This window comes from Melospiza georgiana, chromosome 24 (genome assembly GCF_028018845.1).
Source record: "Melospiza georgiana isolate bMelGeo1 chromosome 24, bMelGeo1.pri, whole genome shotgun sequence".
Taxonomy (NCBI): Eukaryota; Metazoa; Chordata; class Aves; order Passeriformes; family Passerellidae; genus Melospiza; species Melospiza georgiana.
This window is the reverse complement of record NC_080453.1, coordinates 4756540-4783779: the sequence shown is the minus strand read 5'-3', so window position 1 is coordinate 4783779 and position 27240 is coordinate 4756540. Positions and strand designations below refer to the sequence as shown.

At 50.1% G+C, this 27240-nt stretch overlaps 1 protein-coding gene across 5 annotated transcripts in view; it reads right to left on the bottom strand.

The window, feature by feature from the left end:
* SCMH1 (Scm polycomb group protein homolog 1) overlaps window positions 1-27240 on the bottom strand; it is a 64541-nt gene that overhangs the window by 24107 nt on the left and 13194 nt on the right. For 4 of the 5 annotated variants that reach the window (XM_058040235.1, XM_058040238.1, XM_058040237.1 and 1 more), the window contains exons 2-8: window positions 24670-24776; window positions 20897-20981; window positions 18296-18364; window positions 13385-13455; window positions 11102-11336; window positions 8634-8722; window positions 7895-8138 (exon numbers count right to left, since the gene is read on the bottom strand). In XM_058040235.1, coding sequence (XP_057896218.1) covers window positions 7895-8138; window positions 8634-8722; window positions 11102-11336; window positions 13385-13455; window positions 18296-18364; window positions 20897-20921 — 733 coding nt within the window. In that variant the 5' untranslated portion in view covers window positions 20922-20981; window positions 24670-24776. The remainder of the gene's footprint in view (window positions 1-7894; window positions 8139-8633; window positions 8723-11101; window positions 11337-13384; window positions 13456-18295; window positions 18365-20896; window positions 20982-24669; window positions 24777-27240) is intronic. The other variant, XM_058040236.1, reaches the window with a different exon arrangement.

Below are 27240 nucleotides of genomic sequence, written 5' to 3'. Positions count from 1 at the left end.
TCAGTGCCCAGCACTCAGCCCTGCCTGCACCCATTGAGCTCCAGAGGTGGAAACAGCTGTGCCCAGCAAGCAGGATTATCTCACAGCTCCAAGCACTGCCAAAGTCTCCTTTAACTGCCAAAAGCTTCATTTTACTGCATCTTATTCTTACTATTCTTACATCTTAATTATTAAGGATCTAAAGGTATCAAAGAGTGTCCAAAGAGGCGGCACAGGAGGAGCAGCTGAGGGCTCTTGGTGTGTGCAGCTGGAGCAGGGCACACTGAGGGCAGAGCTCAGGGATCTGCAGCTCCTCCCGAGGGGCAGCTCCCATCCCTGCTCTGGGACAGGGACAGCAGCCAGGGCACGGCTGGGGCTGGGCCAGGGCAGCTCAGGCTGGAGATCAGGGCAAGGCTCTTCCCCCAGAGGGTGCTGGCACTGCCCAGGCTGCCCTGGCAATGGGCACGGCCCCGAGGCTGCCAGAGCTCCAGGGATGCCCAGGCTGGGCTTGCTGGGGGCTCTGGGCAGGGTTTGGCTTTGGCATTGATCATCCCTGTGGGTCCCTTCCAGCTCAGCACATTCCATGATTGTGTGAGAGTGAGGGATGGGGGAGATGAAGGATGGGGGAGAAATTTGGGCAGCGCTGCAGGGATGGCCAGGGTGGGGTTGGTGGGGGGTCTGGGCAGGGCCAGGGGCTGCACTGGATCATCCTTGGGTTCCCTCCAGCTCAGGATGTTCTGTCATTCTATGATTCAGCTGGTGACAGAGGCAGCCCAACAATGAGCAGCTGCCAGAGACATTCTCACTTTCTTCTTCCTTGTACAAGCCACTAAGAGGAGCCACATTTTCAGAAAATCAAGTGAAGCCTCTCTTACAAAAAAAAAATCAACTCTTCCTGAGTAAAGCAGCATCTCTGTGCCACAGCTTTGTTGATCACCTGAGCTCTGAGCAATCTAACCATCCAAAGCTGGCCTTGCTTTGCAGGAGTTGAGCCATGCAACCCTGAGCTCCTTTCTGACCTGAATCTGAACTCATGGCTATTTCAGCTCATTAAGGGGACAGAAAACTAATCACTGGGAATTTTCTGCTGGCTGAACTGTCTTGTTTTGGGTCACACAGGCATGCAGGACAATGGCAGACATGGAGGAGGAGGAGGAGGCTGGCTGGCACTGCATGCATTTGGCACAGTGAGAAACATCACCCTGAAAATGCAGCTCAAACACAGCTGAGCTCAGAGCCAAAGGGAAGCTGGGCACCACTGATGATGTTATTCACCACTGAAAGATTAGTTTAAACAACAAAGAGACTGGACAGAGAATTCCTGATTTCAGGCTCTACTTCCTAATGCCAAAATATTCCATCAGCTGATACAGACACTTGCAGCTGCCCACCACCCAGGGACTGAAACCTTTGCTTACAGAGACTCTGCACAGTTGCCATCCACACTCTGAGGGCTGGTCAATGCTAGGAAGCAGTATTTGTCACCCATCAGGTTATCTGAGACTTGTCACAGCTTGAAGAAGACAAAATTATGTCCTTGGGACAAGAATTACAAAGTCAAAACATAGAAAAATATGGAAGAGAAAAGTTTGAAGTTGCAGAAATGTTTCCTGCCTTTCTCTCCTATTTACAAGGTTCATTTACCAAGAACTGCAGGAGCACAAATCCCAAATTCCCATTTTCTGTGCCAAGGGCTCTGTACTCTCATTTGCAGCTGTAGCTCATGTGCTTCTGCCTGGAGATGTCCACAGTGGCCCCTGCAGTGTCCTGAAGTGCAGGGGGAGATTTCTGAGCACAGCACTCATGCCCACTCTGACACATGTCCTGCAGGCCACCCTCATGTGTCCTTGGTGCTCACTGCCCCTTGTCCATCTTCAGCACTTCCCAGGCAGAAGCAGCACTCAAAGAGGTTAAACAGACCCATTTAAGATAAGCAAATTTGCCAGAGCAGAAATCTTGTTGAGATCTGGCCGAATCCTTCCCTGCATGAGGCATTTCAATCCCAGACATCCTTGAAGTTGGAGCTGGACAGGAACCAGAGCTCATTGCCTGTCCCAGAGCAAAATGTGAAAGCTTCCAAGCCCTGTGATTCCTCCCAAAGCAGAGACCATCATCACTGGCCACCATGAGCACAACTGGGACAGAAATAGAGGCCCTGGGAAGGCACCAGGCTTGGACTGGGCTGAGCTCTCAGCAGACACAGCACAGGACCAAGGGTGTGAGACAAAGGCTCCCTGCAAGGACAGGGATTAAGAACAAGACTCCAAATCCTGGAATTTAAAGGGTGACCAAGCTCCTGTCACCAAGGCTGGAATATGGTTACAAACAGAAACAAGGTGAGGAGTGTGACCTCCTTGAAATGTTTTGTAAAACTGAGTGTTTAAACCCTTCCATCCTGATGGGAAATTCTGCTCTCCTTGTGGAGAGCAGAGCCAGCATCCATCCCTGGCCCGTGGCTGATGTGGAGAGAGGACCAGCACCCCCACCACAGGCACAGGCACTCCCAGAGCTCCAGTTCCCCATGTGGTGTGCTGGTTTGGATCCCCCAGCAGCAATTCTTACACAAACTTCCACCCTGGGCACACTTCAGGCTGACTCCACTCTGCTCCCAAAGCAGCAGAGGATGGCTGGGAAGAGCCACCAGCCCTGCCTGCAATCAGAGCTCAGTCAGGCACTTTCAGACCCCTATAAATAACAGCCCTGGAGCACCCTTCTTCCTTGAGGTTGTGCAATTCCATCCTGAAAGCACTCAGACCTGCACCATGTCCCAGTGAACAGGAGTGTTGTTACTGGTCAGAGATCCTGCAGAAACAAAGTGATGGCCCCGGTGCTGTTCAACCAAAGAGAGGGAGGCTCCAGCACCAAGAACCTCCTGCCAAGGCTCAGGAACACCCTGAGATATTGAAACTCTGATTTGGGCCAGGAAGCACAGTGGAAAAGGGAAGGAAATATCCTAAACAAAACCCAGATTCTCTGGGATATGAAATATTTCAAAACAAAACATGAGGAAAAGTCAAGTTGAGAGGAAGGTCTAGACATTGAGAGTAAGGACAGGCTGGAGAGCAGAGGAAACTGCTTCTGCCAGGTCAGATGTCTTCTCAGGACATCACTCAGCACCCTCAGGTCTGTGACATGCCATGGTTCCCATCTGCTGTTTGCTGAGCCACAGGCACTGTCAGCACCCCAGAGCCTCTTACCCCAAACCCCACATCTGTATTCCAGGACACCATCCAAGCTGAGCCAGGGTCACTGCTAAGAGCCTTGGCTCTGTGCTCCAAATAACTCAAGAGATTTTCTTGGGATCTTCCAAGAGCAGCCTGAGAGGCAGCACCCCCAGGCTCCAGGGTTGTTTCTGTGTTACACCCATGGATAAACACCTGAAGTGCTCTGTGTACCCTCCTTCCTCCTGCTGTTGGTGCATAAACTCGACCTGTGTGGTCCCCCAAACCAGCCATGCCAGTGCAAAGCAATGTCACCCAGCTTAATGTGTGAGCTCAGTCCTGGAGAGACAGCAATTAATTAATATTTTCCCATCTCCTCCAAGCAGGAAGGCACAGGAGCTCACCTGAGCTCTTATCCTGCCAACTACTCCTGATGAGGCTCCTCTTCCCACCACTATGTTCTCACCCTGAAGAAGGAAGAGAAACCAGGCAATGTCCAAAATAAAATAATAAAATCCACATTACCTTTGCCCCTGGGCAGGAAACCTAGCAGATGATCACCATCTTCCTTTGAGGAGACAAAGCAGTTAAACAACAAATCACATGGCAGCAGTGGTGGTGAGAAATGAAGAACTTGATGAACTTTCTGTCCAGGATCAGCATCTTGGAGTCACAGCAGGCAGCTCTGGTCTCAGGGTAACACAGAGCTGTGAGCCCAGGGTGGATGGAGCTCCCCTTCAGCCCATCCCCATGGTAAATACCTAAAACTGCTCACATGGGCTGGCTCTGCAAGCAGAGGGGGCAGGGTCTGAGGGCACACAGAAAGCTGTGCAGGCACTGAGCAGTGCCCCCTGTGGCCTCCCCCAGCTCCCCCCAGCCCTGGCACACTGGCACAGGATAAGCTCTGTGTTAGCTCTGCCCTGCCTGGGCTTGGGGCTCTCTGCCAGCTGGGCTGCAGCCAAGGCAGCAATTCCAGTGCTCCAAATTCCAGAGCTGGAGCAGCTTCCAGCTCTGCCTGCCAACCTTAACCCTTTCAGCACTGCCCCTCTCCCACAGCACAGTCACCCCTCTCTGTGTCCCAGAGCATCCAGAAGGGTGGAACAGGGGGTAGCAAACCCATCAGGAATCCAGAGCAACTTGGCATCAGGAAGGATGGAGGAATAGCACAGGCACCTTCTGAGATACAGACAGTGAGGGCTTTACCTGTGTCCCTGCTTCCCTGGGTTCAAGGTGACAGCATTCCCCTGCCCTCCACAGTACCACATGAAATACTGGTGACACTGGTGTCTGTATGTGTGTGTGGGCAAGGTCCCTTCAGGCTGCTTTGATTGTGGCTGTCCTGTACTGGGCCAGGAGCTGGGTTTGATGATCCTTGTGGGTCCCTTCCACCCCAGGATGTTCTCTGACTCTAAACCCTCTGAGCAGAGCTCCCAGCCAGCACTCAGCTGAACAGAAAGTCCACTTCACCTTATACTCCTAAAAGGTATGTACAGATGTGTATTTAAGGTACAGATATGTATTTAAGGGTAAAAAAGTACATGTGTAAGAAGCATGAAAAGACATGTAAGGTGCTATACACCACATATGAGGAGTGGAGTAGAGATTCCTGGCCAATGGACATCCCTGGGAGCACCCCAGGTGTGGGTGGGGTGCTGAGGGAAGTTTGCTGCACACACACAGAACTCCCCTCCTTTGGGACAGCCACTGGCACCTGCCCCCCCCAGCAGCTGGAGAAGCTGTGGGTGCACAGGATGAACTCCCCCACATTCTGCCTTGCTCTGTAGCCCAGCAGAGCCAACATCCATCCCTGGCCCATGGAGAGAGGACAAGGATCCACCACAGGCACTCCCAGAGCTCCATTTCCCCTGTGTGATGTGTTGATTTGGATCCCCCAGCTCCAAGGTGTGCAGCATGCAGACAGGAGCACCAGGAGATGCCCAGGAGCCCACAGCCACTGCACAGGCAGCAGGCAGCACTGCAATTACCAAGCAGGCATGCAGCCTGCTCCTCCTTGCTGTCTGACCTTCCTTTCCTCCTTGAACACACCTAATGAAAGCTCCATGGAGTGGCTGGGCCCCAGCTCCAGCAGCTCCAGCTCAGCAAACACTGCTGGGACTGGGAGGCCCTGGAGATGGAGAAGGACCTTGGGAGATGGAGAAGAACCATGGGAGATGGAGAAGGACCATGGGAGATGGAGAAGGACCATGGGAGATGGAGAAGGACCATGGCTGGGAGAAGCCCTGCACTCCTCCACCTCTGCTGGCAGCCAGCAGCAGAGGCAGACTGGAGCTGACTGGAGTTACCAGCATTAAATAAACATGCCTGCCCTCTTTGAAGTTGTGCTTCCCTTGAACATGAGCTCATTCCACGAGGCCTCTTTTTGCTACTCATTCTCCATGGAGTTAACTCTTCACAGGATTCCCCACCTTCCACAAGGGCCAAAGTCAGCCCAGTAAATGAGCACACAGCAGTTTCCCACAGCAGCAGCTACTGCCTGCATGTCTCTCCAGTTCTCTTTAAGAGGAATTCCCACCAGGAAAGGGAAACTGCCTGACTCCACCACATGGTGCTGCAGGCTGGCACATGGAGAAGGTTTATTGGAGCTCAAGGAAACGGCAATTCCTCTGTGGTGATGCATCCTCCCACCCTGCCAAGAACACTCTCAGGCCTGGGAGGGCTGTGCTCAACCCTCCACCACAGCAGAGCTGAGGAAACACAGGAGGAATTTCACTAGAGAAAGCTCCCAGCACTCTGTTCCTTTGGTTTAATCCCACAAAGTGCAAGTCAGAAATTCTCAGTCAGGAGAGGGAGCAGACAGTCACAGAGGGCAAAAGCACAAAGCTCAAAGACAAGGCTGATCTCAACTCCCTGGCATTTGTGCATGGCTCATACAACCCCTGCCAACCCCTGCTCTTGTCCCAGGAGTTGCAAAAAAAGGACAAAGAGAGGAGAAATTTGCCTGAGGGTGAGTGGGGAGATGTGACTTCTTGAGGGTCACTGGTTTTGTACACGAGCAGGAAGTGCAGAGTGACTGCACATGGAGCCAGTGGGAAAGGGAGAAGCCATCCCAGCCACCTGCCAAGGGGTGGCACAATGGGATCTTGGTTCTGCATTATTGACTGGGCCCTGCTCACTCACAGCTTCAGCCCCTGGCAGATGAAGTGAGGAGGAGGCTGGGGAGGAACAGAGCTGCCTGTGCTGGGGCTGAGGGTCAGACAGGTTCCCACTTCTCCTGAGGAAGCTTCCACCATTCTCCTGCAACCTTCCACCCCCTGATTATTGCCAGGAAAGCTCCCACCAAACACAAACACGTCTTGAGCCACTCGTGCAGTACTGAGAGACACCCTGGAGATGCCTGTGAGAGCACCAGGGCACCACTGGAGCAGTCAGCCACTGCCTGAGAGGGCCCCAGTGCTCAGCCGGGACACAACAAGCAGCAAGAAGAGAGGGAGAGGCTGGGAACAGCAAGGCAAAATGTAGAAATCCAAGATAAAGAGGAATCCTCCTCAGCCAAGGGGAGCTCAGAGCTTGGCTTGCACACAGATCACCTCAGGCAATGCAATGAGACCAGCCCTGCAGCCCTGAGCACTGACCTTGCCAGGGACACAGGGCAGCACCAGCCTGACAGGGCAGCATGAGCTGACCCAGGACTTCCAAAAGGAACAGTCCTGTCAGAGAAATGCCCTTCCTAAGCAATCCTTCAGCTCTGGCAGACAGGCTGTTCTCCTGGCCCTCATTTCATTGACCAGCCATGTGCAGGGCTTGCCAGCCAGAGGGATGTGCTTGGGGACAGTGACAGCCCCCTGAGCCCAAACACAACTGTGATGGGAGAGAGCTTGAGACAGGTCTTGAGAATCAAACCAGCCCAAACACAACTGTGATGTGAGAGAGCTTGAGAGACAGGTCTTGAGAATCAAACCAGCCCAAACACAACTGTGATGGGAGAGAGCTTGAGACAGGTCTTGAGAATCAAACCAGCCCAAACACAACTGTGATGGGAGAGAGCTTGAGACAGGCCTTGAGAATCAAACCAGCCCAAGCACAACTGTGATGGGAGAGAGCTTGAGACAGGTCTTGAGAATCAAACCAGCCCAAACACAACTGTGATGTGAGAGAGCTTGAGACAGGTCTTGAGAATCAAACCAGCCCAAGCACAACTGTGATGGGAGAGAGATTGAGACAGGTCTTGAGAATCAAACCAGCCCAAACACAACTGTGATGTGAGACAGCTTGAGACAGGTCTTGAGAATCAAACCAGCCATTGCTCAGGGCTTTGCAAGGCAGCAAGTTCCCCAGCACTGCTCCCACCCAACAATCACAGCCCCAGGAACAAGGCAGGCACAACCTGCTCCACACCTGCTTTGTCCACGTTCACAGAAAAGAAAACTGCTCAAAGCACAAAGAGGAGCAGTCCTGCAGCTTCACACTTCTCATTATTCCCCCTGAGAAAAGTTGCACAGCAAAATGTGGTTCAAAGGCGCAGGAAACACTTCAAGGGAATTCCTGGAGAGGAGCAGACCTCAGCAATGTTGTATACAGCACCATCCCTCCCCAGAGCCATCATCCTGCCCAGCTTTATGGACAGCCACTCCTCAGCACCCTGGTGCCAGTGCTATAGCTCTGATCACCTTTACCATGCACAAAAACCACACAGAGCACCCAGGTGTCCTTGCTGCCAGTCTCTGCCTGCTTTGCTGCTCTTTGAGAGCTGAGTGGAGGAGCCAAGCCAGCTAAAAAACCAACGTGGGCCTTACCTTTTGTACCAGGGGGCTGCAGATTATCTCCAGTCAGCGAACACCAGCCTACGGGAAAGATGTCCCGGGAATCATATCGGCACCAGTAATCGAAGGCACCTCTCCAGCCATCAAATGTTATCAGGACCTCAGAACCTCTCACCTCCCCAATGGTGGCCGGGCAGATGAAGTGAGGGTTCTTCCTGTCCACTGCCTCCAGCTTCATACCTGTCTTGAAGAAGTTTTGGGAAGGAGATGGTGGTTCCTACAAGAAGAAGTGGAACATGTGCTCAAAGGGGATATGGCAGTGCCTCCCCACACCAGGGCTGTGCCCTCACCAGCAAATTCACCTCCACAAGGAGCTGAAGGGAGTTAGGGGGCTGGATTTGAACCCCAATAGGCTACACAGCCACTGCCCTTTGATCAAGAGGCAGCAAAGTCCACCACTTACTGCTGGACTGAACCCAGGAGTGGGACATTCCACAGAGATGCTCCCACCCTGCATTCCCCACTTTGAGCAGCACCTGCACCCCAGTGAAAAACCAGCTCCTGCCTCAAGCCTGAGCCCTGAAGCCCAAACACTTCCTTGGCAGACCTCTGGCTACATCCTACCACTGCTATGACACAGAGGACACAGCTCTGTCCTAGAGCAGCCCTGAGCTGTGCAGTGTCACCTCCTATGGGACCAGCACACCTGTGATGAGACAGCAGCCCTGAGTCTGCTGCTCTGCCAGAAGGATCTGCACAAACAGGGAAATACCTTGTGAAAAATCCGGACAGGAGCCATCTCTGCTCCATTCAGAGTCTTCAGAAGGAACATGGGCCAGGAGGAGGCATTGAGGCGGAAGCCTGAGGGGAGGGAAGAGGAGATGGACACTGTTAGACTCTGGGGGTTGATGGATCTGGCAGCACATGCCTGCTCTGATGGCAACTCACACAACTGTGATCCCACACCACCATGCTGGAGTCAGACGGGACTTTAGCCAGTTATTCTGAATGCAAAGCATTTGTGTTATTGAAAAGAAACATCTGGAAACAGCTGTCTGATTGCAATATTCACTTATCACAACAATCCCACTGACCATCCAGACTAAGCACTTTGTGCAGCATCAGTGCTGCCAGCTCCTGCTGCAGGGGAGACATGAATCAGCAAGTGCACACTCAGGCTATGGAATTTCTGCCTCAACAGGGAATCACAGCTTCTGGGTGGCCTCCTCCACCTCTAGTGTGAGCTGCAGGCAGGCTAATCTGGAGAAATAGAGGCTGTGATTTGGCTGGAGCACATTACAGGGAAGGAAGGCAGGTTTTGGCTTGACACCTGCTGTGAAACAAGTGGAGAAATAACAAGAGAGGGCTTATGGGAAGAAAAAAGCAATTTCACATGCTCTGAAGTATGTGGCACTGACTATACAACCAACAGAAGGCTCTGGATATCACAGAGTATCTTTGCTAAACATGCATCTTCCTGTACAGGCAATTTCTGCTGCTCAGCTGTGTTTGGGGAGTTTTGAAGGTAATCCTGGCTCTGCACCCAGACCAAGAACATGGCAGAACCTTGCCAAGGTTGCAGTGCTCAGCACAGGTCACTGTGCCAGCCCTGAGCTCTGTCAGATCAGCTTGGAAACCAACCCAAGTAGCCACAACCACAGGGGATAGGAGAGCTCAGCTCCCACAGTGGCAAAGAAAACATTTTATGTGAATCACAAAATATCCTGGGCTGGAAGGGACCCACAGGATCATCCAGTCCAACCCCAAACCCTGCCCAGACCCCCCACCAACCCCACCCTGGCCATCCCTGCAGCGCTGCCCAAATTTCTCCCCCATCCTTCATCTCCCCCATCCCTCACTCTCACACAATCATGGAATGTGCTGAGCTGGAAGGGACCCACAGGGATGATCAATGCCAAAGCCAAACCCTGCCCAGAGCCCCCAGCAAGCCCAGCCTGGGCATCCCTGGAGCTCTGGCAGCCTCGGGGCCGTGCCCATTGCCTGGGCAGCCTGGGCAGTGCCAGCACCCTCTGGGGGAAGAGCCTTGCCCTGAGCTCCAGCCTGAGCTGCCCTGGCCCAGCCCCAGCTGTGCCCTGGCTGCTGTCCTGGAATTATCTGTGTAAAAAAAGAGCAGCAGCAGATGTGTGCACATGGAAAATACTACAGGAAAGAGAAAACCCTTACAGAGTTTTCTAGGCCCTTGAACTCTGCAGCAGAAGGACACCTGCAGCACTAGCTCAGTCTTCATGCTGGGTGCAAAATCATCCAGTTCCACTCCCTGGCTATGGGCAGGGACACCTTCCCTGATCCCACTATGCCAGGGCCTCCCCACGCTCACAGGGAAGAATTTTTCCCTAACATCCCAGCTAACCGTGGCCTCTCCCCTGGCACAAGGTTAAGCAGGTAACAGAGCAGAGCTGGGCACACGGGGATGCACTCCCGGACCTGTTCCCGAGCACAGCCAGGGCTGCTCCCCGTGCCCTCTGCTGGCCACACCAGGCACAGGAGGGACCCACCGGCCCACAGGGCTTTGGAAGAGATGGGCAGCACAATCCCTGAATGGTTTGGGGTGGAAGGGCTCAGATGACCAATGACAGCCACTTGTGCTGAGGCTGTGAGCAGTCACAAGATTTTAGTATCATTCCTTTTCATTCCTTGCTAGCCTTCTGCTGAAATCCTTTCTTCTATTCTTTTAGTATAGTTTTAATATATAATTTCCTTTTTTATAATATATATAATAAAAAATAAATCAGCCTTCTGAAACATGGAGTCAAGATTCTCATCTCTTCTGCCCATCCATGTCATCAGCTGATTAGTAGGAAGGACATGATTCCAACTCCTTCTCAGCCAATGAACAGGATAAATAGATTATTGGCAATGATTAGGATGAGTATGGCAAATAGGAAGAATAGTAGGTAGGTGAAAAATTTTGAAATGTAGGGGTCTGAGGCCATATATCATGCTGCAAATTGTAGGACAGATCATGATACAAAGAGTGCAATGGGGAAGAAGGTAAGGGAGTAGAAATCTATTTTCAGGCTGACGGGATTTTGAAGTTTATATTGAATTTTCATTCTCAGAAGCTGGTGAGGCTTTCTGTTCTGCTGCGGATGCCCCCCCATCCTGTGGCCCCTGTGAACACCACCACATTTGCTGAGCCCCGAGTGAGGAACATTCCCACATCCCAAACTTTCCCCACCATCAACTCCACCCTTGTTGAACAGCCGAACTCCAGCTCACCCAGAGGAGGCTGCAGCATGCCTCCATTCTTCTCACAGTTGCCAATGGGCTGGATCTCAGCAGAGTCCACCAGCCTCCAGAAGTCGTTCTTGTTGTCGCTGCCGTCGAGGCGCAGGCGCAGGCGGGCGCCCGTCAGCCCCACCACGGTGGCGATGCACGTGGACGTGGTGTTCCGGGGGTCCTGGGCCTCCAGCTTCATGCTGATCTTGAACTCGTTTGCAGGTGGAGTGTAGGACTGAAAAGAGTGGAATAAAGGCTGTGGTGTTATGTTTTAGTTCAATGGTTTGCTCTGTGTTACCCTTGGAAAACGTAGGGTTTGTTCCAAGCCTGTGATCCTCCCCTGAAGCATCATGGATCTGTAAATTCCATTGGCCCAAGGATTATTCTGCACCCACTTTGAATCTCCCTGTTAAGCCACAGAATCTCTCTTGGCCCTTCTCTCTCCCTAGGCTCTCCCTCTCTCCCCCTTCTCCCTCAAACCCTGCTGCTCCAGAGGTGGGACCCCCAATAAACCCTCATCTAATCAGCACCCTCAGAAGCCATGTGGATAGAAATTTTCCAGGGTAGAAATCCATTTTGTTATAGGTGAAATGTACATTTTTGAGTTGAGTCTGTGATTAGAATATATAACTATTAAGCCTGACTGCAAAGCCTAGGCTCAGAGAAACTGCTTCAGTGAAGGACAGAGATAAGGGGAAGGGGGGAGACAGAGGGTGACAGAGAGAGACAGAGACTGCTGTGAGAGCAGGTCAGCCTGACCTAAGAAGTCTTTCTGATAAAGAAGAACTAGCAGCAAATGTCACATGAAATTCATAAAAACGAATATGTATGAATCTATTGTGAAATTGTGTGCATATGTATCTGAGAGGGGGATAAAAAGGGACCTGAAGTCCCCAGAAGTACACATGTCATTTTAGGGGAATGATTCCCACGTGTGTCCAGTGCTGTAATAAACATACCAGCTTTACAACTTTCACAAAAGTTGTGGAGTTTTGATTATCTCTGCAAAACATCTCCTTGCCTGCCTGCTGCTACCAGCAAACACACAGCTCAGGGGGCTCCCTGGGGACCCTCCAAACCAACAGCAACAAGGGCCAGTCAGACCAGGATTACCAATACATGCATGCACCAGCTCAGGCACAAAGCTTCCAGCAGCAGGGGCACCCAAAGGGGTCTGCTGAAGGCTGACAGCCCCTCCAGGCACAGCAGAGGCACCACTGAGAACTCAGCCAGCCCTGGCAGGTCTGTAACAGACCCCCATCCTCCCATCCTGCATCATCTAGGCAACTAGTCAGTTCTCTTGGAATCACAGAATCATTAACGCTGCAAGACACCTCTAACATCATCAACTTCAGTACTGCCAAGCCCACCACTGACCCAGTACCCCTAAGCACCACAATTACATGTCTTTTGAACACTTCCAGGGATGGGGACTCCACCAGTGTCCTGGGCAGACATTTCCTTGGCCTGATCACCCTTTCAGTGAAGAAATTTTCCTGATATACAACCTGACCCTCCCCTGGCACAAGTTGAAGCTGTTTCCTCTTATCCTATCCCTGGTTCCCTAGGAGCAGAGCCTGACCCCACCTGGCTCCATCCTCTTGTCAGGGAGCTGTGCAGAGCCACAAGGTCCCCCCTGAGCCTCCTTTTCTACAGCCTGACCCCCTTCCCAGCTCCCTCAGCCCCTCCTGGGGCTCCAGACCCTTCCCCAGCTCTGTTCCATTCTCTGCACATGCTCCAGCCCAAAACTGTTGTGAGGGACCCAAAACTGATCTCAGGATCTGAGGTGCAGCCCCACCAGTGCCCAGTGTAGGGGATTAACCCTCTCCTGGGAAGATCACCCAGCCAAACCCAGTCCCACACAGACACTGATGCTCCCTCCTGCCCAGACCCAGGTGTCCCATGCAGATTGACTCCTGTACCTGCTACCCAGGGGCTGCTATTCTCTCAACAATTCACAACAATTGGGTGAATTCTGCTGAAAATCTCCTGATTGAGCAGGATCCACCAAAAGCTGGATCCCAGCCTATTCAGGACACTTTCTCCAAGGGCTTGGCAGAGTTAGTAGCACACTCATGCTCACAACATGCACATTTGAGAGGAAAATCTTATGCGCTGCTCTAAATGAATCTTTTTAATCTTTGCTTCAGCACCTGGATTTCTGTTAATTCTCCAATATCCTTAAGTATCTTCCTTTCCAAGCCAGGGGTCTATCCCAGGCACAGAATTCCAGGGCCCCCAGCAGACCAAAGCCCTTGACCTTTCTTGTTTTCACCCTCTTACCTGCTTGAAGCAATGGGCAGGAGCTGGGATGGCACATGTCTCTTTCAGGTACTTCTCCCACGTGAAGTGACCTAAGAAGTAAAAACAAAAGGATTCAAATAGGAACAGATGAGCAAAATTCTCAGCAAAAGAACTGGCCAGACTCCTGAGCTGGCAGTTCTGCACTTCTCACAGAGGAGGTGCTCACAGGACACGTGTTTTCACCAAGAAGCTCTGATGTTTGTGAGCACAGAAGATTTACAACTGCAAGTGACAGGCAGAACAAAGCACAGCTCTGCCTTGGGCATCCTCCTGCCTCGGTGCTGCTGAGAAGGGGCTGCACAGAGCCAGGATAACAACCTGCAACTTAATGGAAACCACCCAGCACAGATGGGAATCTGCTGAGTCCTCCAGACAACTGTCCCTTCAAAACCGTTCATTAAACACATCACTCAGTCTGGGGACTGCAAACAGTCACTGTGGGCTGTGAGCAGCACAGCTTGGGGGCTGGAATGAGATTATCTTGAAGGTTATTTCCAATCCAAGCCGTTCTGTGATGCCATGATTGTAAATCATGGATTTAGAACGGGAATCTGCTTTGTGGTGACTGGATGGTCCCCCTGGTCCAGCACAGACCAGGGATCAGCCCAACCCCAGCAATAAGTGGACAGCACAAAAATTAACTTCCTAAGTGCCATGAAGTCCACAGGATGGGAGCAGGGATCCTCCAAACAAGGATTTACTGAGCTCAATACCTCACACCCAACCTCAAGCCCCCTTCCACCGATGTTGCTGCCAGGGGAAATGCATTTCATCCTTGCCTGCACCTTCCTCATGTACAGCAGGAAGGGTAAAAGCAATATGCCACCCAGGGAAACCTGTTATTAAATGAGGAATTAAAATCTCCTGTGATCTGAGCAAATCATGACTTTTGCCATTTAAACTGAGCAGCTGGGAGAGGAACCTTGCAGCATGACATTCACTTGTATTCATCCCAACAGCTCCCGGGAGACCACTGTTTTCAAGGCATTTCAAGAGCAGTGGTGGCAGCACAATTAAAGTCAGCCACTGCTTCCCCGAGTCAGGCAAGTTCTTAATCAGTCTATTTTCAAAACAAAAGCTACATTAAGAGCCATTTTAGCTACTGCAGCACACACCACACCTCTGAAAACCGAGGCGGTAAGGTCAGCACACATTGCTTCAGTGCTGCCTTGTGCACAGAGGAGCCTTCAGAATCTACAAGCTTCAAATAAATACAAGGAATGCTGCTTTCTCACCACCTCCCATGCAGATGACTAGTACACTGTTAAAAATGGGGAAAATGAACAGAAAAAATACAGTTTCATTGCCACACTGGCTGAATATTGCTGTTTGCAGACTGACAGCACTCTCCATGCCACAGAGTACTCAGCTCCATCCACTGGCACATATTTTCATTTCAGCCACAGCCTCACACTGGGTGAATGAAGAAATTCAGTGAGTTACTGCAAAGATGCTCTCACAAAATCAAAATTCTTTTGCTTTAATTGAAGATATGATTTTATACTTGGTTCTGTCAATGAAACTCTTTGTATGAATAATGTGGAGTAAACATCCAGGCAAAGCAAAGCTGGGCACTCCTGGCCTGGAAATGCCTTAACTCCTTAACTCTGGTGGCTGATCTGGGCTCATCTCAGACTGGGGTGGCCCTTCTTGTCCCCAGAGCACAGAGGACACCCAGGTGACAGTACTGGGTGAGCAGTGCCAGTCTGAGCCTCAGGCCCTGAGCCAGCAGCCTGAACAGGATCAGCTGTGCTTGATAATTTTATTTTAAAAAAACCAAACAAACTCCCCTCAGCTGGTTTCAATCCATCACTATTAAAAGTTGTCATGGTTTTAATCTTCCCACTTTCCACTCTCTCCACACCAAGCCAGGCCATCCTGCTCCCTGCAGCAGCTTAGCCCACAGCCCAGATCCATGCTGCACAACCCCAGTGGGGGCAGAGAATTTCTGACACAGCTGCAGGCCTCTAAAAATAGTGTTTGGACATGGAACTTATTTGAGATTAATTCTAAAGCCTGCTGGGATTGAACCACTGTATGGAGACACACACAGCACTGGAACTGCAGCTTCTCCAGGACCTGAGGGAACAGCTGGGGCTGGGCCAGGGCAGCTCAGGCTGCAGATCAGGGCAAGGTTCTTCCCCCAGAGGGTGCTGGCTCTGCCCAGGCAATGGGCACGGCCCCGAGGCTGCCAGAGCTCCAGGGATGCCCAGGCTGGGCTTGCTGGGGGCTCTGGGCAGGGTTTGGCTTTGGGATTGATCATCCCTGTGGGTCCCTTCCAGCTCAGCACATTCCATGATTGTGTGAGAGTGAGGGATGGGGGAGATGAAGGATGGGGGAGAAATTTGGGCAGCGCTGCAGGGATGGCCAGGGTGGGGCTGTTGGGGGCTCTGGGCAGGGTTTGGGGTGGGACTGGGTGATCCTGTGGGTCCCTTCCAGCCCAGGATATCCTGTGATTCTCTCATTCCTATCACTAATGGTTCTGGTGATTTATTTTGCAAAGAAAAGCAGGAGCAGCAGAAAGACTTCTAAGAAAAGACAGAGCTGATCCAGCAGTGTCACTACCATCCCCTTACACACAGGTGGCAGGGCAAGCACAGGTAGAACCTGCACATCTTCTTCAAGATTACCCTCAGACCAAGGTAAAACTGCAAACTGCACTTGGAAGCTGCCACAACACCCTTAGTATGAGAGGAAACCCTGCACTTCAGACCCTTGTCCCAAGTCCCTCTCTGCTTCTCTCCAGCACACTGGATCTTCTTCACAGGAAGAAACGAGAGAAAGACCCTTAAATGAGAAACACCCTCTTTGCAATTCCATCTGTGAGCCAAACCAAAGCCAAGGATTGGGAACCTGTGTGATTCCCTGTGCCTTGGCTGTGGAAATGCCACTGGGGTGACTGTCTGTCACTTGTGCTTGCCTTGGGAAAGCTCCCTGTCCTGTGCTCATGCCAAAGGCAGATATTACTTCCAGGCAGAGAGTCACATTTGGGCTCTGATGTCTTAACCTCCAAAAATATTTACTCCAAACAAAACACTCCACAAACCCAAGGGGTCGAACTGCAGTAGCTGTGAACAATGCAGCTCTGCACCCTCATGTTTTGATTTTCTTTATGTTGCACTTAACATTGATCCTTTGCCCAGAATTTAAATGAAGATGGAGTTTGTGTTTATATCTTTAACTGAAGTCTGCTTTGGGCTCCATTAGCATTTTGGCTCCCGAGGGGTCATCAATCCAACTGAAACAATACATGTGCGTTTCAGGTCACATCTGTGAAGGAGAACGTGCCCTAGCCAGATCAAGGCATCCCATTAAAGTCTGCAGCCCATATGTGTGGCTGCTCAGGAGCACCAAGGCAGCACATGAAAGCAGCAGCACAGTTTGAAAATGAGCAGAGCGTGCTCTGGGCTGGCAGATCCCAGTGACAGTGACAGTGGCTGTCCCTGATGTCTGAGCATGGCTCTGAGGGGTCAGCTCTCCCACAGGCTGTCCCACCCTATAGGAGTGTGCTTTCTGTTGATAGAGTGACAAAACTATCCTCAGTCCCCTCAAAAAGGAAAGAAGCCCACAAGGTTTCTCTCCTCCATTAGGTGAAAAATCCACCTCATAGGCCTGGGGGACTTCACCTCAAACTTAAGGAGCCAAAAAGTCTCACCTGGGCAATTTACTAGAAAAAGAAGTGAACAAAGAAAATAATCACTTTTGTAAGGTGTGTTACCAGGAGCAAGGACCTCCTGCACCTAGCTCAGTTTTTCTCTGTTTGTTATTTTGCCTTTTATTAAAACTTTTTGTTTCCAACACTGCAACAGAAGCCATCCTGCTGATTTTTATGGCTCCAAAGGTAGCTGAGCTATCTTGAATGTGTTATAGGCCTCTGAGAGCTTATGAGACCTGGCTTGAGGAGGCTCCTGCAACACAATCCTGCCCCATCCCAGGTCCTTTGCTCAGCCATCAATCCAGCTGCACTAGTAACATGAGCCCCACTGCTCTGTCCTGCCCAGTAAAATGTGACAATCTGTGAGTCAAAACTATCAGCTCTGAAACACCAGGGTGCTGTCTGCTCTGTCCTGCTCTCCTCAGAGGTGTCCCAATGCAGCTTTGACCCGAAATCCTTCCAGCCTGGATTACAGGGTGCCAGATGCTGCAGTTTTACCCTCTCACTGTGCAGAATCACAGAATGGTTTGGAAGGGACATTAAAGCCCATTCCTTTCCACCTGCCATGGGCAGGGACACCTTCCACTGTCCCAGGTTGTTCCAAACCCTGTCCAACCTGGCCTTGGACACTTCTAGGGATGGGACAGCCACAGCTTCTCTGGGCACCCTGCGCCAGGGCCTGCCCAGCAGGGTAACAAGGAATTTATTCGTAATATCCCATCTAACCCTGACAAAATCTAACAAGAATTTGTTCTAAATATCCCATCTAACCCTAACAAGAATTTATTCTCAATAATAAATAGAAGAATTTAACAAAAATTTATTCTCAATATCCCATCCAACCCTAACAAGAATTTGTTCTCAATAATAAATAGAAGAATTTAACACAAATTTATTCTCAATATCCCATCTAACCCTGCTCTCTGACAGTATGATGCTGTTCCCATTGTCCTGTCACTTCAGACACTTGTCCAAAGTCCCTCTTCAGCTCTCCTGGAGCCCCCTGAGGCACTGGAAGGGGCTCCATGGTCTCCTCAGACCTTTCCCTTCTCCAGGCCCAAACCCTGTAAGGATGTGCCCACACTTTGGGCAGTGATGAGCTGCTCAGAGTTTCTTACAGGTGATCACCAATATTCACTGCTGCACCATGCACTTGTCAAAAAAACCCTTCAGAAATCACAAAAGGCAGAAGGGAAGGCTAAAAGAAGCAGGGAGGAAGAAGGGAGCTCTCTTACCTTGGTACTGGGAGGGAGACTCTGACGGGCGGCTGTACTTGTGCTTTTTACCATCTTTCCAGTCTATGGCTGAGACAAGAAACAGAGCATTTGTGTCAGGGAAAGAAGGCAGGCAATGCACCCTTCTGCACTGTCTGTGGGGAGCAGTGACCTCTCTATCCTGACCCCAGTGATGTGGATAATTTGCTTCCATCTCTGGGCGTGCTCCCTTCCTCTCCACAGGTACCTGACAGGAGGGATCCACATCTGCACCTCAGTCCCTGTTCAGTTCCCACCAGCCACTGTTCTCCTTTAGTGACAAGCAATAAAGAACAGCAAACCCCATCATTTTAGCTGTGAGAAGAAGGGCCTGAGAGGAACAAACATAACAGCCACTAAAAATGGCTCATGTGGATCTTTGGTGCAGAATGGCTCCTTGTGTATCAACTCCAGGTTGTTCCACACAAGCAACGTCAGCCCTTTGTGGTGACTTCTCTGAAAATCTGCACAAGTGCCCTCTCCACACACAACAGCAGTTTCCTTGTGTCCCTTGCAGCTCAGAGGAGAGCACAGCAAAGCAGCACCAGCTCTGCAGAGCAGCTCACATGAACTGTTTTTGCACATGACAACTTTGGGTCTCAGAGGCCCAAAAAAGTTGAAGTTCTCAAGACAGTTCTGGAAAGTGATAGAGCAAAAAGTGGGGAATGCTCATCCTGGCCTCCAGCCCTGTGCCATGGCAGAGCTCACCCTGAGCCAGCTCCTCAACCTGCTGCTGCCAGGTTGGCACCCTGGGATTGCTGCTGCACTCCAGCTCCTTTATTTTACAGTTCATTTTTAGGGTTATTGTAGACAGCAGCTTGGTAGTGCCCTGTGAAATGTGCCTTGCCCTCATGAAGAACAGTTCCTTGTGAAAGGAAAAGGTTTGAAATCTGAGCAGTAGCTGGAAGAGGCAGGCTAAGAGCTGCCTCTAAAGTGGCCTGGGGTGTCTTGACGTGTCTGGAATTGCTTTGGGACAATTATTTTTACAATCTTCTCTTCTTTTCAGCACAATGGACAGGACAGCATGTAGGTTTTATTGCTCTGGAAAGTGAGAGAGCAAGAAGTGGGGGATGCCCAGCCTGCCTCCAACAGCCTCCAGCCCAACAGAGGGATGCCAGATCAGCATCCCTTAAATGAACACGAGGGACATATGGAGTGTGGCCACAGATTCATTCCCTAGACATGGGCCAGACAAAGAGCCTCCTTGGAGAGACATAAATGAATGAAAAGGATTGAAGGACACCCTTCCTAATAAATGCATTACCACGAGGCACAGCATTGTGCCATGTCCCTAAGAAAGCAAGAATAAAGGACATAAAGTATTTAAGGCAGAAGCAAAAGAGTCCCCTGGGTGGGTAAGGCTCCCCTCAGTGCTGCAGGACAGCTCTAACAGCATCCATGCACTCAAAGGAGCTTCTCACCACACTCTGCAGGTGAAGGTACATTTTGTTCTTAACCTTTAACATGCAAAAATCCTCATTAAGCAGGATACAAAAGCAGCAGAAAAGAGAGCGAAACAAGAATTTCAGCAGACAAATAAAGAAACAGAGCAAGTTCAATGCATTATTAAAAAAGCAGGTAAGTAGGACAGAAACCCACATGTGCACAGTGCAGGTGCTGCCTCTGCAGCCCACAGGCTGGCATTGTGAGCCCAGGTCACAGAGGCAGGCTGGCTGCAGGCTCCAGGAGCACAGAGAACAAGCTGTGAGTGAGGCTGAACCCAGCCAGCCTGGCCTGGGCCATGCTGCTGACTAATCAACCAGGCTCCTTTATTGCCAAGCCCTCCAGCTGCCTCACAGCAGGGTCTCCCCATTCCCTGCTTTCCTTCATTTATTTTCACTTCATTAAAGGACAAGCAGTGTTAGGAAGAGGATAATGCCGCTGTAAGATGAACCACGACAGAAGCAAAGGAGACATTAAAAAAAAAAATAAAATAAAGGGAGCAGAGAAATCGAGCATAGAAATCTCCTGCAATAAACCTTGGGAGTGTGGAGCAGATGTGAACAAAGAGCTGTGGAGGATGCTCCATCCTCTCCCTTCTCCCTTCCCCCCTCCTCCCTGATGAGATCACTCCAGTCAGACGCACATGCATGGCACAGCACTAAAGGAAATCAATATTTCTGTTCAGCACAAGAAGCCAGAGCAGCTCAGCCTGCTTGGCTTCACCCTTTTTGCTGGGGATGCAGGACCCAGGAAGCACGTGCTGTGTGAGGGGCCAAGGGACTGGGTGGCAGGGGAACCTCCTGACAGATTTCCTCTCCACAAGGCAGGCTGGTTTCTGGTTTCATGCCTCATTAGAGGGGGAGGCTGTGCCAGCTCAGGCAGTTTGCCTCATGCTGGGAGCTCTGCCAGATGGTGCCCTGGGTTCTGCAGGGCACCCTCCATGAGCTGCAGGGATGCCCCTAAAAAGACTCTTCTCTTCCTGTCACAGAGGGGATTGATGAACTGCTCTCTGCACATGGATTGAGAAACACAACTCAGTTTTGGGCTTCCAGCCACATCCCCTCAGCTCCCACCCCACTGAGGCACTGAGGCCATGCCAGCTCACTGCAGGGCCCTTGGCTGTGCCAAATCACTGCTCACCTTTCTGAGGGCCTGGTTTCCGCATTCTACCACCTGCTGCTGTCCTTATCCTGGGACTGGGCTGCTCTTACAGGACTGAAGATGTCTAGGACAAAAGAAATAAAGATGAGAAAATTCCCCATTCTGGAGCACACAGTTATCTGCAGCATGAACTCATCACACAGTAGGGGGAAAAACACATTCTGTCACCTGGGGTAGCACAGAATACACAAAACTCATTTCACCCCCTCAAACTTTCTCCAATTTGTGGACAACACCAAATTCATGGCAGCAGGAGCAGCATGAATAAGCACAAGGAACACATGGCTGTCTCTGTGCTAACCCTACAGCGGGCCCAGGGCGTGTGTGTGGAAGGAGGGGCTGCTCCCACTCACTAACAAAGGGAGGCAGAGCTGGAATTTATGAAAGAAAACACATGGAAACATAACATTAACTCTGGCAAAGCAGCACAGCAATCCCCAGCTTGCCACTTACAATTCAAATTGCTCACAGCAGTTCTGGGGAATAAGGATGAGAAATTGGACAATGACCCAGGAAATACTTTTGCTGTTAGTACTGCCACGAGTGTCCAAGATGTGCTGCAATTTTTGTTTTCCTTGTTGGAGAAAAACTGGCTGGACTTTGCCCAAAAATCAAAGGCATTTGCATTCTTGTTATAAAGAAATATTCCTGAAAAATCAGAGCTCCTGGGAGATGTGTGCAGGGATCCAGTGCTCCAGCACAAGCACTCTCACAGGGCAGGGCTGCCACAACCACACAGGCCTGCCAAGCCCTGCCACAAAACACCCAAATGAATGGCTGAGCCACAAACCAGCCCTTGGGAAAGCCACGAATAGCATGTTTTGACACTCCACTAACTAATGAAAGATTAATTGTATCAATATAATTCCATTTTGTTCACAGTGGGGCAGTCAGGAGAAGGAGGAAGCTGTCTCAGGACGCAGCACTGAGTGGCTGCTTAAAGGTTATTTACAGATCCAACTTGGCAAGAGTTTGGGGTTTTGAAAACCAGGCTTTTTCTACATGTAAGAGAAATAGAGTTTAACTTTCTGTAACAGCTCGACAAACTACAGCCTCTTTACATGCAACACTGAGCAATACTCTGAGAAGAAAAATACTGAAAGAATATTAAATACTGGTTGCTTTTTAATCCAAATCAAAAGGTGCACAGTAGTCACTTATTGCCTCTCTCCTAAATAGTGTGTGTGTCTGTACACACTTGTGAAAGGAGTAAGGTTGGTTTCCCTTTCAATAGCAGAAGGTAACCTACATGTGAAAGGTTATTTACAACTTTTAAGGCTTCTTTTCATAATTTTCTTCAGTCATTTTTATTAAAGGCTAGCAGTCCTGGCAGGAAAAGTGCCCTAGACATAAAAACCCAGGCTGAAAGGTGTTTATGTATAAAGGCAGCAGACAAGCACTCTCCATCTCTGGCTCTGCCCCTCTGCTGTCTGTGGGACTTTCTCAAGTACCCACACACATAAATCTCATGGCACAGGAGTTTCTGTGCCCCTCTGAGGGCTTCTGAAAAGCTGCTTTAGCCTGAGCACCTCAGAACCCTGCTGGCAGGCATGTGTGACCTGTTCCTTTCAGAAGTATTGGAAGAAAAAACATTGTGACTGTGTTTGAGCTGCTCAAACAGGGTTTGTGAAAGGTTATGGCCCAATAACCCTAATGAGGTTAATAATAACCCTAATGTGTCACCCTCCACAGCTCCCTGACAGGAGGGGCAGGCAGGTGAGGGTCTTCAAGGGAACAAGGGACAGTTCAAGAGGAAATAGCATCAAGATGTGCCAGGAGAGGTTCAGGTTGCACATCAGGAAGAATTTCTTCACAGAAAGGGGTGTAAAGCATGGGAACGGACTGCCCAGGGAGGTGGTGGTTGCTGAAGAAGTGTCTGGATGTGGCACTAGAGCTCTGGTGTAGTGGACATGGTGGTGCTCAGTCTTGAGGTATCTTCCAACCTTAATGATTCTATAATTCTGTGATAAAGCACAGAGCTGACTGCTGGTATCCCTCAGCCAACACTGCAGCAGGCTCTCAGCAAGATCTCGTGTCATGGAAGAGAATCAGATGTTGTAAATGTCCAATTTAAATAAATAAATAAACAAATGGTGACTCTTCCCCAAAGGAGGAGACTTAAGCTGCATGGGGATCCCACTTTGCTGAGAGCCACATGAGTGCCAGCTCAAGGACACTGCACTCTAAAATATGCTTCCAACAAACTGCCCAAATGTGACAGCCCCAGCCTGACTCCTGCCAGCCTCCATGAGCCTCTGACACAGCTCTGCACCACCCAGATCCCTCCTGTATCTCACATCACAGCACAGCAACACGTGGGTTAATCCTGCAAAATCATAACTCAAGGGGGGAAAAAAAAGCAAAATAATTGGAGTGCTCAGAGCCATGTAATGCCTAGAGAAGAGGCAGAGCCAAACTCCATGATGCAAACTCCAGGGGCAGCTGGACCTACACAGCCAGGAGCCATCAGCCTCACTGCATCCCAGGGACAGGGACAGGGACAGGGACAGGGACAGGGACAGGGACAGCTCCTGCCCTAGGATGCAGGAATGCCCTTCTTCAGCCATGGAGACAGACCCTGTACAATCACAGCTGGGAGGGATCCACAAGGATCACCAAATCCAGCTCCTGGCCTGTCACAGAAGCCCCAGCAGTGCCACCCTGGGGTGTGTGACAGTGTTGTCCAAATGCTCCTGGAGTTCTGGCAGGCTGAGGGTCATGAACATTTCCTGGGGAAAGAACCTTTTCCTTACATCCAGCCTGACCCTGCCCTGACACAGCTCCAGCCACTCCCTTGTCACAGGGAGCACAGACAGGAGCTGCCCCTGGGCTTTACTAACACAGGGCTTGGGAATTGATCATTTCCACTGACTGTAATTTATAGCTGCCCAGTGGAGCTGTAAAATCTCCACCCTTGGAGATACTCCAAACATCAGCAGCTCCTTCCCCTGCCAGCCTGATCTCACCTTGTACCTGACTCTGACTTCAAAGTCAGCCCATCTCTGCATGCAGCATTGGACCAGACAACCTCTGAAAGCTCCTTCCAGCCTGAAACACCCAGGGACTTTATCTCACTGCATGGCAAGGGGAATCACTCTACAAGTTTTGACAAGGCTGAAATGCCCCAATGAGGAGAATTCAGTGTAGAGAGAAGAAAGTCAAAGGCAGAACAGACAAGCCCACAGGCACCTGTGGACAGGAGAACCATGGTACCAATGGATGTGACCTTTACTCCATTCAGGGACTGAAGATTGAAAAAATGTGAAGGTAATAAATAGCAGAAGGTACAGACAAGGAGGAAAACCAGGCTACCCACAGAGACAGATCTTCCAGATCACCTCAGGCACAAACATGCCCCTGATGAGGACCTGCTGGCTGGATCCATGGCACAGAGGACACAATCTTACTGTTGCATCAAATAAAGCCTTTGAGATTTCCAGAGCCCAGCACACGCTGCAATGCTCCATCTCCAGAGCCTGACACTTGCACAGAGCTGCACACCAGAGTTCAAACTCCCCTTGTTTTCAAAAGCTCTGTTTCTCCTGCTTGTGGAGATCAAGATAATCTCCCAAGGATGAACTACAGCATTACAGAGTGCTGGTTTCCAGAATTTATAACCTGAAAGGACAGATCAATGTGCAAATTCACTTCAGCAGGATGCTACCTTAAAAACGTAAAAAAGACCAACTAATTTGCTGCCTTTAGTAGCAGATGAAGTTCCTCTCCCAGAATTTCAAACAACTTTCACTCACCAAGATATCAAAAGTGCCAAGGGCTCCACTGAACTGTCATGGGCTCTAGTTCCCCATCACTCCTACAAGACAGCAGAGTCAGTACAAACACTGCGGCATAGCAAAACCTGAAAGCACAGAGACAAAATGAAAAAGTTTGCATTTAATTGCAGAAAGGCTAAGTTACCAGCTGCATTATTCATGTTCATATTTAATTCATTTAAAACATCCAAATTTAAATTTAAAGACAGCTGTAACAAACATTCCCACTTGCACTCACAAAGCAGCACAGAACTTGACACAATTTAAGTTGAGCTTGCAGTGAGTACACGGGACTGCGGCTGTTAAACACCTTTGATATGAGTAAGATCACATCAACTGAGCTGATAGAAACTAGTTCAGCTTTTGTAAAATGAAACTATCGCACAAAGGAGGATTGAAAAGACTAGACCTGATTAGTAATGAAAAGGAGAGAGACCACAGGAGAGGCATATAAAATAATGAGTAGCATGAAGAGAGAGAACTGGGGACTCCAAATTATCCCTTCCCAGTGCAGCAGAGCAAACCTACAAAAGTAAAAAACTCCCAAGTATATACCAGGGAGAAGGAACAGTTCATTGGAAATTAATAGACATGCAACTTCCTTGTGGAGGAAGTTATCAAGAGAAGTAAATGAGTAACCTTAGAAATGACAGACATTGAAAAGCAAAGCAGAATTTGTAGGAGTATCAAAGTATGAGACCCCTGGGCCATCAGTACCCAGGCCCCAAGAGCTGAATGAAGGCTGGTGCCCAGCCAAACCCTGCCCACCACATCACTGCCTCAGCTGCTGTGCTGGGGCAAGGAAAAGCTGAGCCTTGCCCTGCTGCCAGGCTGCTGACCCCACTCACAGCCAGGGGCAGGACACAGCTCAGGACATGGTTTGTTCACTGCCTGGTGAGTTACACTGAGATTCACACCTCTGACGCATTTTCCTTTTTCTCAGGCAGGCAGGCAGGGCTGGAAGAGCAGCCCAGGGCATCCCCAGCTCCTCCAGCACTGCACAGCCTTCAGCAACACTGTGGAAATGCATCTTAATCTAATTAAGTTCTCCCCCCACTGCTCTTGCCAACAGCCTCTTCCAAAAGCTCATCCCTAAGGGCAGTCAGATTCAATTTACCTGTGCCAGATTGGAAGGCAACTGCAGGGTTACAGAGGAGCCCACTCTGCAATATTCTTCCACAAAATGTGGCAACTGCAATATCAGTAAAACAAAAATGAGAAAATGTGGATGGAAGATGCTGTCCCATCTTTCCAGACCTCATGAGATGCATGTAATCCCTTTATCTCCAAAGCCTCTGCTCCTTCAGAGTGCATAATTATCAAAGGAGTTAGAGCTGAGGCTCTTAATGTCTCTTCCAGGCACTTCTTTGTTCCACTCAAGGCACCAGTCACATCTGAATTATTTCCTGGGGTTGTTTGGACTTCCTATTATACAAGGATGATTATGGTGAACCTTGGGATGGAGTCCAAGTGGGATCTCAGCACTCCCATGTTTGACTGAAAGGGAACCTGAAGGTTTGCTGACAGAGTGCCAAGCTTCAAACCTCGCTGGACAATGGCACTGCCAGCAGGCCAGAGGCTTTCAGAGACAAGAGGAAGAAAACCACCAGCAGTGAGGCTGGAAAATGGTTTTATTAGGTCAGATACATACCCACAGATTAGGATTCAGGGCAAATAAAAGGGAAACTCTGCATATTGACAGAGGACTGTGAGAATGACGCTCCTTGGAAATCCCATGGGGCTGCCACAAGAGAATCCTGACAGTTTCTCATGATGCAAAGTGCCTGCAGTCATTGATTTGTTCCCCACAAAAGCACAGGGCTGGAGCACCACGATCACTGCAGCCACTAAAAATCCCTCCCAGGTAACCTCTGCTTCAGCTGAGGTTTTCTCCACAGTGATGTTTCCATCAAACCCCATCAATGTTTGCAGCAGTAAAGAGCTGTCCCTTACAAATTCCCTCAGGAAATGTGAGGGCAGCCCTGTAAGCTCCTGCCTGTCACGGGTGATGGCAGTGCTGCCATTCCAGCCTCCCTGCTGGAACGTTTCAGCTCCATTCTGGAAGCCCCTGTGTGATACAGGCACATCCAGTGCAGAAAATCAGGCACATGATGAGCAGATAATGGGAATGACAGAATATCCTGAGCTGGGAGGGATCCATAAGGAGCATCAATTCCAACTCCTGATCCCACACAGGACACCCCAACAATCCCACTCCGTCCCTGAGAGCATTTTCCAGACTGAGCTTTGGCATCCTTGGAACCATGACCATTCCCCGGAACCCTGTTCAGTGCTCCATGACCCTCTAGGGGAAGAACCTTTTCCAAACTCAGCCTGCTTGCTCATTTAACACCTTTTTTGCCATTTTAAATATCTACGGTGCAGAAAGAAAAGCACTTCCAGCCTACCTGAGAAATCAGAGGAATGTCAGTGCACGATCTGACTCCTCTTTTAGTTTTCTCACCAGACTTGGCTCCTCTGATTTCTGCCTGACCTGTGGACACCAGAACTTTTGCTGGTCTAAACCCCAGTTTTTGCTGTCAAGGTATG